Source organism: Epinephelus lanceolatus, chromosome 9 (assembly GCF_041903045.1).
Source record: "Epinephelus lanceolatus isolate andai-2023 chromosome 9, ASM4190304v1, whole genome shotgun sequence".
NCBI lineage: Eukaryota > Metazoa > Chordata > Actinopteri > Perciformes > Serranidae > Epinephelus > Epinephelus lanceolatus.
Genome location: NC_135742.1, coordinates 6,384,996 through 6,402,475, shown reverse-complemented (window position 1 = coordinate 6,402,475; position 17,480 = coordinate 6,384,996). Strand labels below are relative to the sequence as shown.

The 17,480-nt window shown below is 40.5% G+C and overlaps 1 protein-coding gene across 2 annotated transcripts in view; it reads left to right on the top strand.

Moving 5' to 3' along the window:
* The first annotated feature begins 6,188 nt into the window (after positions 1–6,188).
* The window catches only part of cds1 (CDP-diacylglycerol synthase (phosphatidate cytidylyltransferase) 1), a 63,091-nt gene continuing 51,799 nt past the window's right edge, over positions 6,189–17,480 (top strand). For both annotated transcript variants that reach the window (XM_033619981.2, XM_078170464.1), the window contains exon 1: positions 6,189–6,538. In XM_033619981.2, the coding sequence (XP_033475872.2) occupies positions 6,470–6,538 (69 nt within the window). In that variant the 5' untranslated portion in view covers positions 6,189–6,469. The remainder of the gene's footprint in view (positions 6,539–17,480) is intronic.

Below are 17,480 nucleotides of genomic sequence, written 5' to 3'. Positions count from 1 at the left end.
ACAGCGGATAAATGAACTGTACAAAGTATTTATGCAATTATAACTGGTTTTAGATTTTTTTAATGATTATTGCGATTTCAGCAAGTTTTGTTACTTGTTGCATGTCTATTAACACAGCTGACTTTCTGTGTCAGTGCATTGTACATGTTCTCGGCATTATATTTTGTTGGGTTTATTCTTTTTGTCTTTGTTTCTCGGAGGCATTGTCTGATGAGTTGTCCTGAGCGAGCGACAGGTTTGTGTACAGAGCCGGAGATCGTGTCCCCAACTCTGGGTGGACTTTTGTACTCTTTATGGAAAAAAAACAAATTAAGGACTAACGAGAGACGATGAAGAAGACGAAGAAAAAAAAGAGAAATCCTGGATTATTTTGGTGGTCTTGTATTAGACTGCATTACTACAGTATCTGGTGTGCAATCTGTGATAGCTGAATGTTCCTTGTATATTTGTGTTCACTACATCCTACAAGAGAAAAGCAGTAGAGTAACCCCGCCCCTCCTACAGAAGCAAATGTTACAATAATGCAATAGATCTGGTACTTATTCTTTTTAATTTCATTTCAATAAATAATTGCTGTTTACCACCAAAAACAGACTCAGTACTTTTATTTTGAATTTTGAAGCAAGTTGTCCAAGTGTCCCTGCAGATCCTTAAAAATATATTTAAAGGGAATTAATTCATTAAACTAAAAATAAAGCCTTAATTGGTTTTAACCGTCTGAAACTTGGACACTACATCTCTTTTCTTGTGCTGCTTTCAGACGCCTTTTGCAAGTATTTAAACCTTTTTAAACCCTGAGAAAATTTCAAAAACAAAATTTCAAAAATATGGGGGATTAAATGAACATCTTGGTAAGAAAAAAAATGCTGTTTAAAATTTATTTTTATTTTTTAAAAAGAAAAAGCTAAGGAAAACTACATTTGTAATTAATATTATTACATTTTAAAATTATGTTACAGAATTATTAGAATTTTTAGGCACTCTTTCAAAGTCATTTCCTTGTTTGTTTAACTTTTTTTAACTGATTTTTTGTTTTTAATTTTCTCTTTTTACTAGTTTCTTGCTATTTTTTGGGTTATTTCTTCTTTCGTTGCTCATTGCCTTCTTCCAATGTTTTTTTTTAATAAATACTTTTATTGACAAACATTTTCTATGTTTAAGAACAAAAGAAAAGGGAAAAAAATACAAATATTAGGTCATGGGATTTTACAAAGATCTTCTCTGTTTTTAAAAGAAATCAAGCCAACTTGCTCGGGTTATAAAAGGTCAAATGTCTCAAATCATTTCTTAAAAAGTCTTTAAAAAATGACACCTTCCTACATGGGAAGTAGAATTTTATTTTATTTTTTTCTAATGTAGCATTGTAAAATTTAAAATACTTGGTAACATTTATTTTTATAAAAGTATATTGCCAAAGGCCTCTGGCATTAACGTCACACAGATCAGGATGACGGCAACAAAGAGACTCTCTTTTTGTTTCCTGTCAGGAAGCTCAAAGGAGAGGATCACTGTCTGTCAGCAAACTGTCACTGTACAGGAAACAAAAATGGCTGTTTGACCAAGATTTTGGGGCATGACTGAAACAGGTTCAAAGCTCAGTGTATTTAATGCAAAAAGTTTTTCAAACTCGGCAGAATGGGAGTCAGGGCAGAGTGAGAACCACAAAATAGCCAAGAAAACACAAGTGTCATGTATTTCACCCAAAAAGTCATGTTTTATGTTACAAAAAACAAATTGGCAAAACTGTCTCAGACCCTGAATTATTTATTTTTATTTTACCCTGTTCTACTCTGTTATTTTATTTTAATTGTCTTAGTTCTATTTTATTTTACTTTATTTTGTTTTGTTGTTATTTTATTTTTATTATTTTATTTTAATTTAATCTAATACAGTTTAATTTTTGTTAAACTGGTCTTGAACTTAATTCTGAGAGGCATCAAAAAGTCCAAAATGTCTTAGATCTATCTCACCCTAAGCTGAGGGAACCTGATGTGTCAGGTAAAATTTTATAAAACGTTGGCACAAACTGTTAATTTGAGGGAAATAAAGGAATCTGAAAAATATAATCAGAGCTCCCACAGTCATGGAAAACCTGGAGAAGTCATAGAATTTCACAACCACTTTTTCCAGGCCTGGAAAAGTCATGGAATGTTGTTTTGTGACAGTAATTGTCTATTGATAACCTTCCACATAATGAAACAGAAAAGGAAAGTTATTTTCAGAAGCTCTTGACATAATGTTCTAATATGTGACATTTTATTTACCATCATTTATGTTTCATTTCTTCCCTGCATCCATCTCTCCCTCCCTGTGTGCCAGCTAACTAAAATTATGTTTGAGTTTGAATCTGATGCGTAAGAAAAGTGACGGGCAAGAAAAAAATGTATAATGGGTCCTTAAAAGGTCCTTGAAAAGTTTTGAAATGTCCATTTAATGTGTAGGGACCCTGTTTAATGGCTAAAAAGAGGATGGATAGGAAGACACATCACTAGTTTGGGTGATTATTACACAGATTAGTACAAATATAACAAGATTTTAATTTGTGAGACAAAAAACGACCTTTTTTTTAATCACTTTGTCAAATAAACTATCATGATTTATGTCATTTCACGATCTGTTATATGCATTTTGTTTGAATAAAAAGTAAGGAAAGGAAAAACAGAAACACTTAAGTCAGTGATGTGTTTCCAGTACAGTCCCTGAATGCATCACAGTGACATGGTGATGAATCAGCTGCATCATGTATTTTCAGGATCAGACCTTTACAGGGTCTCAGTTAGGACCCTGGTTATTAGTACTGCTGCTGGTTGCTGCTGCAGCATGAAGCAGAGCTGAGACAGAGACACAGGCTGTCTCCACCGCAGCAGCAGCAGCAGCAGCAGCACACCGACCTGTGTCAAGGTAGACACAGAAACACAGACTGGACCGGAAGTGGTGGGGCTTGTACTTCAAAATAAACTTACATTTGTTGACACTTTCTCTCCACCACATTTCAGATGGAGAAAATAATTTGATCTATTATCAGTTTTTTAACACTTTTAATTAAAATTATTTTTACAATTGTCTGTTACAATTTTTTTTTTTTTTTACATAAGTGCATGATACTGCTACTTGTGTTTCCTGATGCTTTACATGGCAATAAGCCTCTTAATACAAGCACCTTCACCAAACTTGAAGGTCCAGTGTGTAGACTGTGGAGAGATATATTGGCAGAAATTGAATATAATATAATAGGTATGTTTTCTTTAGTGTACAATCACATTGTTGTGTTCTCCTTACCTTAGAATGAGCTGCTCATATCCATACAGGGAGGGGGATTTATAATAATATAATTTATAATAATTTTTAATTATATGCAGTTCACATAATCTGGCTGAAATTAATTTGTACAAACGTTTGAAGATCCACTTACTTACTGTAAGTGTAAAAGTAAAGGTCAAAGTTGTCACAGTGAAATTTAAGGTGTGCTGATGGATTCATGTCATCAACTCATGCATTGAGTAACATTACAAGTAAACGTTCCACCTTAAAAGTCGCCGGCAGTCGGCCCAGTGAATTATTTTTCTCAGACTCCAGCTGCTGTGAGAGGCAGCAAAACATCCTTTCATTTCATAGTTACAGTTTACTAATAAAACTCTCCACAGTATGAACAGTGGTTACATGAGCCTCAAAACTCAACTCAGCCCTGTGCAGAGTGACCGTCCTCTACTGACCAATCAGACTGCAGTGTTCACAGCTCCACCTTTTAGTACCAGATCTGTGTGCTAGGTACCCCAACAGAGGGGGGACCAAACATGGGGACAGTACAGAACGGTTCATTGGTACCATCCACAACTTTTCACGGTGGAAACAGAAAAAAGGATACCCAACTAAACTGTATCATACTGCTTGGTGGAAACGGGGCTTGAGCGGACCTAGGGTCTAGGTACCATAGGCCTATTTCCACCGCAGGAACTTTGGGGTAATTTTACGAGGCCGGAGCCGTTGGTGCGTGTCTCCACCACAGGAACCACCCCTGAAGGACAGAGTTCCAGAACTTTTACGGGGGCTAAACAAGTCCCTGCCTCGGAGTAGAGGCCTGTTTCCACTGAAGAAGTTCCTGGTACTATTTGGGGGGCAGGAACTTTACAGGAACGTCCTCTCGCTCGGCCCTCTCAACCGCCGTGTCTCCGATGAGAGAGCGGAGTAGGAGGAAGTTTCCTGTAAAGTTACCGGGCTCTGGATGTGACGTAATCGTTGTGCGACCATTTACCGGGGCGACGTAGGGACGCCGTTAGCTGTTAGCCGATAGCGGTGTCTGTAATAACTCACTAAATGGCCCGTGAAAAAAAAAAAAAATTTCCAGCGGATGTCTTAGTCACAACATGATTGAGCTAACTGGAGTAGTTTCATGTCGTGTCCGACAACGGGAGGCTTTTAACAGATGACGTCCTGATGTTAGCTTTGCTGCTGCTGTTAGCTGTCCCTGTCAGCTGCAGCCACTGATGCTTGATGATCGTGACTTCCCAAAACTGAATACATACCACACATAGCAACACAAAACTGCTTTGCTAGCTCAATCATGTTGTAACTAAGATATCCGCTGGAAAAAAATATTTTTTTCACAGGCCATTTAGTGAGTTTTTTTTAGATGGTGGCCCTAACCCTCGTCTGCTGAGTTTTAAAAATGCCGGCTATTTTGTTGCTTTCTGTTGACGTCACATCCCGCCTTGAGTATATCCAATCAGCACCAAGTAAACCCCCAAGCCCCAGCCAGGAGTCTTTCGGGGCCGTTCTGAGTACCTACTCCGAGGCAGGGACTTGTTTAGCCCCTGTAAAAGTTCCGGAACTCTGTCCTTCGGGGGTGGTTCCTGCGGTGGAGACAACGGCTCCGGCCCCGTAAAATTACCCCAAAGTTCCTGCGGTGGAAACGGGCCTTAGGTACTCAGAACGGCCCCGAAAGACTCCTGGTTGGGGCTGGTTGTTTACTTGGTGCTGACTGGATATACTCAAGGCGGGATGTGACGTCAACAGAAAGTGACAAAATAGCCGGCATTTTTAAAACTCAGCAGACGAGGAGTCGCATTTTTAAAGGGAGTCGTAAGAAGAAAAGCAAGAAATGTTGGAATTGTTTGTTTCTTTGCCTATGTCACCCCGGTCAGAATAGTCGCACAACGATTACGTCACATCCAGAGCCCGTAACTTTACAGGAACCTCTCGTACTCCGCTCTCTCAGTGGAGACACGGCGGTTGAGAGGGCCGAGCGAGAGGACGTTCCTGTAGTAGTTCCTGCCCCCCAAATAGTACCAGGAACTTCTTCAGTGGAAACGTAGCCTGGTTCCAGACCATAGACCCCGCCCACTCAACTGAGTAGGCTTGCATTACTGGTCTGGCATACTTCAGTGAATTTGCAATTTATCTCGTCCAAACGATGGACGGACCAATGAACGAGCGCAATGAATGAGCGCCACGCTGATGTCAAGCTGTACGCCGGTGGGTAACTGGTGAGGATAGCAGCAATGGCGACCGCTACAGATCCTACAGACCACATTAACGATGCTATCGAGGTATTTCGCCACTACTCCCGTTAATGGAGGACCAAATTAAGGAAGCTGCTAAACTGGATTTAACGGCAATGCAGCTGGGCGTGCACGATGACGGAGACATTTTAAATGGGCAATGCTCGCTTGTTTTCGGCACCCCTGAGGCATAGATACTAATGACGTCAGATTCTGGGTGAGTCGTTGATCTCTACTGATTGGTTAGGGAAAAATCAAATTCCCTCCCCCTTGTAAATCGCCTTCAATGGAAACCATGTCAGACTGAAGGTTCTGGGAGCTTCAGTCTGACACTCAGGCTAGTGGAAATGGGCTTCATGTCTGAAGGGTTACGTTTGGTTCCAAAGGTACTATACTGAAAGTGTTTGGTGGAAACGGGGCTTTAACTTTCAAACATCAAAGGGCACGTTTTTAAAATCTAATAACTAATTTATAATGGAGGGAGGGTTATACACTTTACTCAAGTCACTCAAGGAGGCTCAAGGAAAAATATTTGTAACGTCAAGGAGGCTCCAAGAGTCAAGCCACCCACTACTCTGATAAGTAAAGAACATTCCCTAAAATACAACTAATTTATTTCTTGACACACTTTTACTTTGAAAGTTCCCACCGGAAGCTGCGTGTCGTCACTATATAAAGCTTGTCGGCGGTCGGAGGCGGTAGGACGGGACTGCGGTGATAAACAAACACACGCAGCAGACTCGCTGGGATCGTGTCGGGCTCTGTTGCGGCTCTTTGGCAGCTCCGGCTGACTTCCAGGAAAGCTGACCCTCTCCACGGACCGAGCTTTTACACCCAAACCCGGGTTATTAATCCAGGACTTTATCTGAAAACCCCGGGACTAGTGTCGGCTCGTGCCTCCCTCCCTCCTTCCTTCCCCCGGAGTCGGCTTATGTGACACATTAACGTCCCAGCAGCGACACGAGCGAGACATGACGGAGCTGAGGAAGCGAGGCGGAGGCGGAGGAGACCCTGACAGCACCGAGAATATCAGCGACAAGGTAAAGCGAAGCAAAACACGCCACGGGAGACCTCGCCCTCTAAACAAGTTAGTCGGGTTTGTTGTCAGCCGCTCGCCAACCAGTCAAGCTAGCAGGGCTGTCACGTTAGCAGCGAGCTAATTAAGCTAGTTAGCTGCAGGCTCCCGGTAATCCTGCTGCAACAACATCAACACGGTCACGGAAACTGCTCCGTGTCCACAAATAACGACTGTGGGGTGACGTTCACGTCCTCATCACGCCTGGGACTGTCACCACATATTCACCCTGTCATCGTGACATAGACTCATCAATGTCACGCTGCTGCTTGCTGCCTTATAAACTGAATCAGCTGATTTATTGAGCTTTAAAGTTGGTTTGTGTTGTTGGATTGTAGCATTAGAGCAGGTGCAGGGCTGGTGAGGCCTCCTGGTTTGTTGTGTGGGAGATGAAGGGTGCTCAGGTGGAAGTGAGGGGCCCTGAAATTGAATTTAAAAGCCTTTAATAACCTTATTCTGCAGTGTTTGTGCCTCTGTCCTCACTGATGTGATCACCACATACTTGACTTCATGGGTGCTGCATTGACTCACATGCCAGACATACCTTCTCACACAGCGAGTGGGTCAACAACTAATCAGGATTTAAGGTTAAAGGAACATAGTATAACAGCAGAGGTGTGGACTTGTTACATGACAATGCTAACCACTTCACCGCCATGCAGCCTATGGAATCAATTCATTTACCTTTTGTTGAACATGATTCATTCCTAGCAAGTCTACACTTAATTCCCCTGATCCACTTTGTTTAAACTGGTCTGACAACCATGAAGAAGTAACATTATGTTACTTACGAATTGGAAAAAAGATAACTTTGTTCCCTCTAAAACAAAATGCTAAATGAGGAGACAACATGACTTGTTTAGGACTGGAAATTCAAGGTTTAGGACTTGGGACTTGACTTGGGACTTATCAGTCTTGATTTGAGCCTTGACTTCGAACTTGAGTGCAAAGACGAAAGACTTTCTTGTGACTAAACCATGACTTAGTCCCATCTCTGGTAGATAGATTTAGGTTAAACCAGGGTGTCTACAGATCCTTTAAAAAATAAGTTTTCCTAATATAAAGCCTTTAAAAAGTCTTAAATTGTCTTAAATTCAGATTCAATGGGTCTTAAATATTTTCGCTCACAAGACTGTTTACGATCATCGGACCGACTGGGGAACTGCAATAATAAATAGCATGTATGACAGTGATAAGATTTTGTTTTCATTATACATTATACAAATTAAACGTGAACTCACTCAACTGTTGTGATTTTTTCCATACTATTCATTTTGAACTGCGGACGTTCAATGCAGAAAGTATGGCTGAGCCTTGCTAGTTTAATGAGATACATGATAGCGGTGATGGCTTAATGAAAGAGGAAGCCGAAACTAAAGGAGGAGGAGTGAAATATCTCAGCATCGAGACCCCTGACACAGACGCAGAGAGTTCATTGGCAGAGTCTGTTCAGAGAGGCTCAGATGAGGAATATCCCGGTATATTGTAGTGAACTTAATATTGTAGTCAAATCAGATCTTCAGCATTGGTTGATGTTACATTTTCAAACTATAATTGGTGGAGCTGCCCCCTAATAGTCGACCAAACGTTAGTCGAGTCGAGTCACAGCCGACAGATATCTTTCCCTTCTTCTGTAAATATTCAGTCTGATAAATATGATCATGTTAGTGCAGGGCTACCCAGAGCTTTACATCTGTCCCACAGACGATAGGCCTACACAGTTATAAACAAGCTCCTGGAAGAAGATCAGCTCTGCTCTCAGGATTTCAGTTAAATAGGCTGACGCTCAGATGCAACCTGCCGCCGCGCTCTTGAAAGCTGGCGCAAAAAAGCCACAAGAGTAGCGCCCAGAGCCTGACCTCGCGTTTTCCACACAACACGTACCTGCGGTTATTCCACAGGCTAGTTAATAACATGTCGGGCAGGAAATCCAAAGTGTGGGATCATTTTGAGAAGGTGAAGGACGAACCCAAGGTGATATGTAAACTCATCTTCATTGGTCGACTACAAACATGACGTATCATCTGAAACATGGAAGTAGCTACATGCCCATTAGCCCACAGCGTCATTAACAGGCGGCTCGCTCAGTGTGTGACGTGCACTTGTAGATAAAATATAGGCCTATATTAATGAAGGTTCATTAGTGCGGTTTTGTATTTCTCTGTAATGTAGCACAGTGTTAACAATGTTACTGATACAATTCTTTCTCACACCTTCAACTCAAACCACCAAAATATACCATTTAATCATTACATTCATATCGTAAACATGCGAGACTAGTCGACTAATGGCCCTACATGATGACTACTGATCGACTAGGGAAATTCTTAGCCGGGGGCCGCCCTAGTGATTAGTCATCATTAGCTGTTTACTTGAGCAGATTGATTATTCACAACATAAATCATGACACACCGCTTTCCCTTACACACCGCCACTTTAAATAATAAAAGGTATCCTATTGGTATTGATATTGGTGATTCTGGCCCTTTGTTTCTTGGTATCAGATTGATTTTGTGGTATCGCCCACCCCTAGTGAAAGGGCCGGAGCACACCTGAAACAACAAATAAACTGCGTGAAGAAAGTTCAGTTGATTGAATGAGCCGAGTCAGCTCAGTTGGAACAAAAACCTGCAGCCACGCCAGCCCCTTTACGGATCAATGTGAGACCCCTGACTTATAAGGTAAACAATGATTGAAGAAATGATCAATAGATTACCTGATAATGTAAATTTTCATCAGTTTTGTGTATATTCTGTCGAGTTGTAGTGAGAAAATGAGTCTTTATATCACAGTTTTGTTCTCTGTATGGCTGTTTGGACAGATTGATGCACCCTTGATTTGTATAGGACAGCTAAGACTCCAGAGATAAATTATATTTGAGTGTAATCAAAGTAATTGTCTTGAAGCCTGTATTGATTGCGTGTTTACTATCTCCACCTTTTAAGCTGGACAGTGCTTTATCTCTGTCAGCTATGGAACATCTAAAGACAACTTTACATCTGCCTATTCTTCGTCTAATCCTCTGTGGGACCGTTTCAAAGGTTAGACAGAGTCAACCCAACCTAACAGCTCCACTCAGGCGCCTCACCACCAGCCCCTGTGTGATGTACGCAGGGGTCGTTGAGCAATCCCGTCCGGCCCACTGATTAACTCGCCTCACAGAGGGAAGAGCTCGCTCACAGACACTCTGCATAATGTCTCTGAAACTGTGCCAAGGAGTTCAACATGGCCCAGAATTTATCATGCGTGTGCTGCTGTACGTCTGCTTTACACAAGGTCACCTCTTGGGGAAGTGTGCCGTCACAGCGCCTGATTTCCATATTACCTTGAAGCATGAAAGTGGAGTGTTTTCACTGGATGTGTTGGGCAAACATCCTCTCCAAAATATGTATAAGGCTGCAACTAATGATTGTTTCATTATTGATTAACTGTTATTTTGCTCATTGTTTTGCCTTCATAATGTCAGTGCATTGTGAAAATGTTCTTGTTTTCTCTGACGGTAGTCCAGGACCTAAAGATACTCAATTTACTAGCGGAGAAGATGAAGAAAATACAGTAAATACTCATACTTGAGAGGACGAAGCCGGTGAATTTTGGCATTTGTCCTTAATAAAATGACTAGAGATGCACTGATTGTGAAATTCTGGGCCGACACCGATGTTTTAAATAAGTTTGGCCGATAGCCGATGTTTTTGTTGTTGTTGTTGGTTATTTTGTGTGTGAAGTGCTCCTTTAAGTGAGGATAAGTGTTTGCGTGATGTTCTTACAAATATAATTCTTCAATAAAAAATTTTCTTTACATTTTTCTAAGCTAATAACAAAGAACCTGCCAAACACTGACACCACAGCTTGTGTTAGAGAGAGGCAAAGAATTGCTTGTGGTCATTTTATTACAAGAAACGGCTATTTCTGTTTTGTCAGAAGGTTTTTTTTCCATGTGTCGTGTTAAAGGAATGAGAAGTAAACTGGCGTCATGTCCAGAGAAATGCAGTTAAATAAAAAAACAGACAAACAAAAAAACTCTTCCCATGTGGAAAGTGGAGGGTCTCTGCAGGTCCATAAAAGCCTTAAAATATCTTATATTTTAAATTCAATTTAATGAATATTAGGCCTTAAAAGTTATTAAATTGTCTTGAAATTTACGTTTGAGAGGTTAATTGCCTTTTTAATTTTATCCCTAGCTAACACCTGAACCTAACACTGTCTTTTTACTTAATACATGCAGTTACCTGGTGGCAAAATGTAGATTAACCTACCTCATGCTAATCTCCATATTCCTACACAAAAACTACCTCTGCACAGGACCTCACACACACTTTCAATCCGTGAATAATAATAAGATAATTTGTCTTAAATATGGTTAAAAATTAGCATGAGAAAGGTTTTAAAAGCAGTAAATTTAAGTGTTTAAGTGTTTGATACCTGAAAGTTTACTCCCCATGTTGCAGCACCAGAACCATAGAAAATGCTCAACACTCCTTCATTAGGCGTTTGCAGACCAGTTGAGTCATCTATCTTATCTCCTGTTCACCTGCTCTAAAGTGTTTTTATCGTTTGTAAAGTGAGTGTGAGTGTTCTGGGGTTATTAAGAGATACTGTAATTTAAGAAGTCAGACAGTATTTTAAATACTTTGTAATATGATCTTCATTTTCCCGTCCCACATTGTGAGGCTGAGCAAAGGCAGTTTAAAAAGATGTATTGTTTTTGGTGATGCAGATCATACATCACCTAACAGCCTCTCTGTGGAGTCAGATGACGTGTTTAGATGAAGATTATGAAATCATCTGTAACATAAAACCATTAGATGTGTCGGTTGCATCATCACTGCTTTTTGAGCAGCACACACAAACAGGATCCATCCAGGTTCTGACTGACAGTTTAATTCCCAGTGGATGCTCTCGAACTAAAAACAGACCGACTCGTGGAACTGAAGTGCATTGACTGCATGACACGCACATCTATATGTATTTGTTCCTTGTTACTGTCGCCTGACTGTGTGACTGGCTGGCAGTCACTCTGGCACAGTGCCACACTCGACATCTCATTAGCGTCCCAACTTGTTTTTCCTCACCTCCTTCGAAGTCCATTTTTGGCCCTCAGCTGTCCGTAGGAAGCCCTCTGTCTCAACACACGAGACGTGAGAAGCATGACTAGACAGAGTCAAACAGGGATATAGTGGAGGCTGAACCCTGTTAGCCAACACTTGTATACATTGCTAGAAGTTTGTTAAAGTATTGCGTAAATTATTATTAAATTATTACTGGTTCTGTTGCTCGAACTATATATTGCACCTCCAAATTTTTATATGCCCGCCACCATGGACATGAAGAGAAGTGGATCAAAAGAAAGAGCTGCCCCTCTTTCTCCCTCAAACTCAGATCAAACCGTAAAACGAGGCAGTGCTGATCAAATTTAAATCAAGATTCGGTTACGATATTGTGTATTTCTTGCTTCACATATCTTCAAAAACATATATAAGTGCGCTGTTTTGCTGTTACGCAAGAATTTGTGAATAGGAAGTGGGCGCCATACTGTTTCCTGTATCGTAAAAACAGAGGCTGAAGTTACGGAGATCAAACAGTAACGCCTTGTTTCCAATTATGTATGTGTACGGAGACAAAGTAACTGGAAGTCTATTAATTACTATGGGAATCTGCGTGATACCCGATATGCCTGCGAAACTCCTCCCCCTTCAGTATTTATTTCAGTCTGGATTTTGCCACAAGTACGTTAGAAAAATTTAACTTCTGTTGTGGAGTTCGGAGAGACCGCATGACAGTATGCTAGCTAGGGCTGCAATGATTAGTCGATTAATCATGACTAATCGTCTATTAAAATATTCGGTGATTATTCTAGTAGTCGACTAATTGGTTTGAGTCATTTTTCATAGAAAAGTACTATAAGAGTACCCCAAAATGCTCTTATTGCAGCTTCTTACGTTCAAATATCGGCAAACTAAAACCCTTTGGCGTGAGTATGTAACATTAGATGACATAATTTTGGGGTTTGGGAGAGACAGAGCAACATTTTTCAACTTTGAACACATTTTCGACAAAATGATTAGCCGACTAATTGAAGAAATAATCGACAGATTAGTCGACAATGAAAATAATCGTTAGTTGCAGTCCTAATGCTAGCTTAGCTAACAGGCTGTTTTCTTCAATTCAGATGCCGGTGTTGATTGTCAAGTGAGTTTGTACGATTTAAAAAAAAACAAAACAAACAAAAAAAACCCCACAAAACTTGTTTATCTAGTTTGAACACATTGTGTATCTGAGTAATGTTATTCTGTTAAAATATGGTTATACATTATATACAGTCAAATCGTCATTATGACTCATTCAGCCGTTCACACATCTTTTTAATTAAATCACAAAACTTGCCACGTACCTGACAGGTCCTGTTTTGTCCCAGTAATTTTTTCAAGCGCATATAAGCGTATCAGGTTGTATCAGGTTTCTATCCAACCAAAAAGAAAGGCACTTCCTTGCGTTGGACACTAGAGGCATCATTCGTATGTTACAGATCTATGGACACGGGTCACATACATGACTGGAAACGAGGCGTCAAGCTCAAATATGAACCAAGATTCTGTTACTGCGTAGAATATTTCTCATATCGAATGTATCCGGAACATATTTTATCTTATTGTTTTACTGTAATTTGAGATTGTTTTTAATCAGCTGTCCTCCATATTGTTTCCTGTGTCAAAACGGACAAGCTCACATTAGGTCAGCCACCAGCGTGAGCATTTATTGGTCCCGTGTGGCAAAGGGCATTCTGGTAGTTGTAGGTTTTCTACCACTTGAGCAAAAGCAAATGCCACAGTTCCTCTGGTTTCTCTGGTCATGTTGCAGCAAATTTCAAAAGTATGTGCATCTTTCTACAACATACACAGCCTAGTTTTATGGTAAGACCATCTGTCCAGCAGGGAAATACTTCTTTAACTTGGTGGCCGATGTCTTTGCTGAGTTGGGACATTTTGAACTTCCTATAAACATGAATAAAACTCTCATTAATCTCTTCACAAGCCTATGTGTTTAGGGACCGTCTTGATGCTTTGAGATGAAGGTTTCCTGGTTGAGGTCATTTATCCTCTGTAGTGTTTTATAAGGTTGGCAAACTGCCACTTGACCACAAGATGTATGTTGCTAATGAGTTTGCAGACACTTTGGCAACTATAAAGCTGCCATATGGAGATCTGCCTTTCATGAAAGCATCTAGCTGGCGTCTTAAGTGGAAGCAGTTAAAGAATTAATACAGGATATGATTCACCAGCTACTGGGGATGTTAGATTTTAGCTTTAGCTTCTGTCCTGGTTAAAGGGTGCATTCACATCAAGGAGCGACTGATTATGAAATTCTGGGCGGATGCGGAGACCGACGTTTAAAACAACAGTTTGGCCAGTACTGATACAGGTGTTTTGTTGTTGTTGTTGTTTATTTTGTTTTTGTTATTGTTAACTTCCCCTTTTGTGTCAGGGAAACAAAGAAATCTTCATTTAAAAAACAAAACAGTTTTAAAGTCATTCAGTTTGTTATTACACTATCTTTGAATGAGCACAAATTCAGTCATGCAAATTTATGAAACGTCCTTTAATATAACCTTTCACATGAAAAACCTTTTTTAAATAACATTTTATGCCTTTTTATTGCATATATCATGTGTTCCACTCTAAAGTCTGTCTGCTGTAAAAATCTCAACACATTGCTCCTTCAAACAACTGTATTTACTCAAGTTTATGACCAAGATCTAAATTTTACAAGATTACATTTGAACACATCATAATGTTAGAATCTACCCTTCACCCAATAATCTTTTGGTGTTACTACTATGAGAAACACAATTTTAACAGGAGGGTAACTCTATTCAATGGAGTACCAGACTTCGACACAACACCTGTATGTGTTCAGTGCTCCTATTTTTACCCCGTCACACACTTAGATTGCGCAATGAGTCTACATCGTTAAACCAGGACCTTTCAAGTTATGGGAAAATGCAAGTGTAAGGAAAAATAGCTTTAAAGAATTACAATGATTACTTGTGATGATTTATGCCAGAGCATGGAAATGTTTACGAAGCAAACTGCGCTTTATGTCTAAGGTGTTTCTAACGTGGTAAAACAGGGATCAGGGCAGTGGAATCGCACATTCAGAGCCGTAAGAGAGTATCGTCACGGTAATTTCTACTAGGGATGCACCGAATATTCAGTAACCGAATATATTCGGCCGAATATTGCAAAAAAACACACATTCGGTATTCGGTGGAATAAGTGAAAAGCAAGGCCGAATAATAGCGCCATGTTTTGATGATGCAGTCAAACAGAGTGTGGTGACGGACGGAGTAAAATGTCGGCAGTGTGGCGATATTTAGTGTTGACACAGACACAGACAGGAATGTATTCCTGTCAAATACGGCGGCCGTAGTGCTTCGCGGCACAAGATAAGGCCTACCAGCGACGGAGAAGCCCGGTTCCAGGTCCAATAATTTCCTCTTCTTGGCGTCATGACTGCCCAAAAGTACCTGGACAGCCGAGCCGTGGCGGCACTCAGGTATGTGACGTGTCAGAGGAGAAACGAGCCGTTCACATTTCTCTCTTTGTGGCAGGTAATGGTCCACAAACCTCACCGCACTTTAGGGACTGTTCTTAACTTATGAAGGGACTGTTCTTTACTTGTCAGGGGAGGAGGGTGGCTGGTTGATTTTTATTTTATTTATTTATTTTATTTCAATCCCTGCTATGTAGGGCTGGGCGGTATGACCTAAAATTCATATCACGGTATAAATCGAATCCCTTCACGGTAACGGTATATATCGCGGTATAAATTTAAGTGTAAAAGTTATAATAGAAGTGTTTCTGAATGGGTTTTGTAGTCCCTTAGCAAAGCTAAATTGATAAAAAACAACAACAACAACAAAAGCAAAGATATAATGTATTTTTTAGAGCATTTATTGTGCAGAATGCAAATCTCAAAACTCAAAATTAAAACCCAGTACTCTATGGTGCAAAATGTCCCCTGGGATCTATATCAAAAGGTAATTTCCTTCTTTAAGCAAAATCATAAATGACTGAGTTGTGTTTTTTCCACCTGGACCTTTATGCTCAGCCATTTCTCCTCTAATCATCACGCTGTAACCTGTGACAGGCTGTTATGATACCACAACTATCACACATTCACATATGGAGTTTATTGTGGAGCCCCTAGCGTCACATGGGTTTACATTACCAAAGGTTTATGACAAACTCTCTTGCCGAAAACCAACTCCCGTGTGTGCACGGCGAGAGAGGAGAGGGAGAGACGCTGTGCTGCTGCCAGAGGAGACACTGAATGAGTTCCCTCTGAGCGGTAAGTCGCTAAAAGAGTCTGAGAAGTCCGGGGCTGTTCATAAGACATTAACTAACTCACTCACAAGTTCTCCAGCAACACATGTTGCACGTGCTACGCTAAATCACGGACGTGAACCAGCTCCTCTTGCTCCGCTGTCTCTGTGCTCGCAGCCATTTTCACACTGAGGCAGGTGCGATGACATCATCGACGATAGGACGGTAGAGCGCAAATCTCTACCGTGGGCCAAATTTATATCATTTCTACCGTCTACCGCATATACCGTGCAGCCCTACCGCTATGTTAATCACTTATTGATGCCATTTTTGAAGTATGAATAAGTCAATAAGTAATTTATTCCATTGAAATATCATTGATGTATTATAGAAAAGTGATTTATCTTTTTATAAATGACAAAAGGCACATCTGCCTCATTTTTGCTGTGGTATCGTGATACTACTCAGAACCGTGATACTTTCATTGGTATCGTACCGTGGGTCCCAGTTTTGGTACCGTGACAACACTAATCTGGAGGGGGTTCATCTGCAAAAACTAATGAAAAACTAAACAATGGCATTCGGTATTCGGTACTCAGTATTCGGCCAAGTGTTTAATTTTATTCGGCTTTGGCCACAAATTTTCATTTCGGTGCATCCCTAATTTCTACTGTTCATTTTGAACTGGCATCTTCATTTTCGCTTTTAGGTATATATTTCCATGGCACATTTGTCTTAAATGTCATTTTCAGTGGTATTAAAAAGGTCTTAAAAAGTCAACACTTGTTTGTACCTGTAGATATCCTGAGTTAGTTCCATCCTCTGGCTGCTAACAGTTAACGTTAACTAGCTCTTCTCCTGCTGATGTCAAAACTGATCTGTAGTTCACAAGGTAACATTATCAGCGAAACAATAGGGTACATCCCCTGATGCGTCGATAGTATGTTCACTGTGTCCTACTGCGGATATCGGCCAGTACCAATGTTCAGTCGCTAAATCGGCGCATCCTTAATGTCAAGCATGTTTGGAACACTTTATTAGAAACCTGGAGTATTTGTTCCAGTTGTTACGGTTGTTTCTGAGAGCAGCACCATTCAAGTAGCATAGATGCTAAAACTGTGAGCTTCTGACTTCTGAGATAAATGCGATGTTGTCCATCAGGAGTGAAAATATTTTGGTCATTTGAGGAAATGACCATGGAAAGAGAGTTTATGGGTCAAAGGAGATGGACACTGATGCTGGGACGATGACTCACATCCAGTAGGTCCTATGTTTGGAAAGTACAAAGGGCAAAGCAGAAAATCAAATTATTTCTGGCATTTACTGTATTAAGAATGAGACTGGTTAATTACTGCACATCAGAGAGCACAGATGAGGCTATCATGTTCAGCCAGAGTTGTAGAGTGGAGCCTGGCTTTGTTTTGACTTCCTTCTGCCAAAACCTTCAACCTGGCAGGATGACAAGTCACGAAACCTCAGCCTAGTTAACTAGCTACGTGTGAGTCCCTGTGACGTTTGTTTACAAGCCCTGATTTGCTTATAATAGGATGCTGTGAGCCTAATTTTACCACATGCCAGTATAAC